At 43.0% G+C, this 2,013-nt stretch overlaps 1 protein-coding gene across 1 annotated transcript; it reads right to left on the reverse strand.

Moving 5' to 3' along the window:
- Positions 1-714: 714 nt before the first annotated feature.
- Positions 715-1,947, reverse strand: aifm2 (AIF family member 2). The gene is made up of 2 exons (XM_010783902.1): positions 1,693-1,947; positions 715-1,207 (listed from the first exon to the last, which is right to left on the reverse strand). The coding sequence occupies exons 1-2, from the start codon at positions 1,766-1,768 to the stop codon at positions 1,056-1,058; spliced, it is 228 nt and encodes a 75-aa protein (XP_010782204.1). The 5' UTR covers positions 1,769-1,947; the 3' UTR covers positions 715-1,055.
- Between the last annotated feature and the right edge of the window lie 66 nt (positions 1,948-2,013).

Genomic DNA, 2,013 nt, shown 5'->3' on the forward strand with positions numbered 1-2,013 from the left:
AAAATGGCAACAGTATTTTCAGTTTGTTAACCAAAAGCTGATGCCTGCCACTTTTAAAAGTTAGCGTTGAGACCTGAATGGGTTTTAATGGAGGCATGTTGACATTTTTGTCACTTCATGCCCTCAAGAGGCATTTTGTTGAATTATTTTGCTTATTTTTTTTAATCTTTCAAGCTACGAGATGTTTTCCTTCGTTAGTCATGATAAATGATGTCTCAGGGATGTAGGGTTTGGGAATTATGGCAGTTTTAAAAATAAATATGAAGGCAAAATGAAATCTGTCCTCCACTCTGACGTCACGCACTCTAAAATCTGAAGAAGGCCTCTTTACCAAGGTCTGAACAATGTTTAATATCTCTAAAAGTAAGAATCAGATTTAAAAGTTGTTTTACACGAATAATGTCAGAAAGATGTGTAACATTTTAAAGTTGGAATGAGGTTTCTGAGTGAAAGTATGAAGGAACAGTTAGCAGTTGAAGTTGCATGAAGATTGTTGAAGATTTTCTCCATTGACTTCAATGGTTAAAAATGTGATGAATTATGGGATGTATCTCTGAAATTATGAAAGTTATGAATGAGAAAAGTAATAGCCATCGATTCCCGACCGAGCTGAACGTTTTGATGTTTGAACGGAGTTTCTGCGATGTTCAATGTGGGAGGAGAAGAAGGGCAAAATAACCCGGCGGAATAATAAAGAATTTCAACACAAGGTCCTTTATTGAGATGGTTTTATTACATATTCAGGAAAATGATTACTTTGTAAAAGTTGTACATTAAACACCAAGAGCTTTCAGAGACACAGTTTGGAGAAAATATAGATAAAGATATGATCACGAATGTATCATATACTGTGTGTGTGTGTGTGTGTGTGTGTGTGTGTGTGGGATTACTATAGCATACCATGGAAATGTGTGTGTGTGTGTTTGTATGTGTGTAAGTGAGTGAGGAAAATGTAAACAAAGATATATTTAAACTTCTGTGAGATTAGGAATGTATCATGGTGTGTGTGTGTGTGTGCGCCTCTCTCTGTGTGTGTGTGTGTGTGGGTGTGTGGGTCAGGGCTGGCTCTGCTTCATATCGCTCCAGCTCTTCCACACCAGCAGATTTCGACTCTTCCCCAGAGTGACCAGGAATCGAGGAAGCTGCCATCCATTAAACTGCCCCACGCCGTCGTCAGGGCCCATCGCCAGCAGCATGGTGAGGCTGCCTGGCAACAGGTGAACAGGTGTGTGTACAGTCAGGTGTGTGTGTGCATACAGGTGTGCGTACAGGTTTGTTTAGAGGTATATGTACAGGTGTGCGTAGGGTGTTTTATAGGAGTATGTACAGGTGTGTGTACAGACAGCTGTGTGTACAGGTGTGAGTACAAACAGGTGTGTTTTCAAGTGTGTGTGTAAAATGTATGTACAGGCGTATGTGTAAACATGTGTATGTAGAGGTGTGTGTAAACATGTGTGTGTACAGGTATGCGTAAATGTGTGTGTACAGGTTTGTTTACAGGTGTGGGTACAGACAGGTGTGTGTTCAAGTGTGTGTACAGACAGGTGTGTGTAAAAGTGTGTGTACAGGTGTGTGCGCAGGTGTGTGTACAGACAGGTGTATTTATAGATGTGTGTGTATGTACAGGTGTGAGTACAGACAGGTATGTGTGTGTACAGGATTGTTTACAGGTGTGTGCACAGGTATGTGTACCTGTCTGATACGAGGTCAGCTCCTTCCCGCTCAGGATGTTCTTGATGTTGCTAACGGCGATGTCAGCGTGCAGCATGGCATTGTACGCTGTCTTCGGCTCTTTGATGTCGGTGCAGTCGCCCACAGCGAAGACGTTGGAGAAGCCTTCAACCTGCAGGTGAGGGTTCACCTTCAGAGCCCCGCCCTCCACCAGGGAGCCGGCTGACACACACACACACACACACACACACACACACACACACACACACACACACACACACCTGTCTGCTGCAGCACCATGGCACCTTGCCTGATAGCCAGCCAGCCAAAAACATTACTAAA

The sequence above is a fragment of the Notothenia coriiceps genome, unplaced genomic scaffold (genome assembly GCF_000735185.1).
Source record: "Notothenia coriiceps isolate Sejong01 unplaced genomic scaffold, NC01 NC01_scaffold00025989, whole genome shotgun sequence".
Taxonomy (NCBI): domain Eukaryota; kingdom Metazoa; phylum Chordata; class Actinopteri; order Perciformes; family Nototheniidae; genus Notothenia; species Notothenia coriiceps.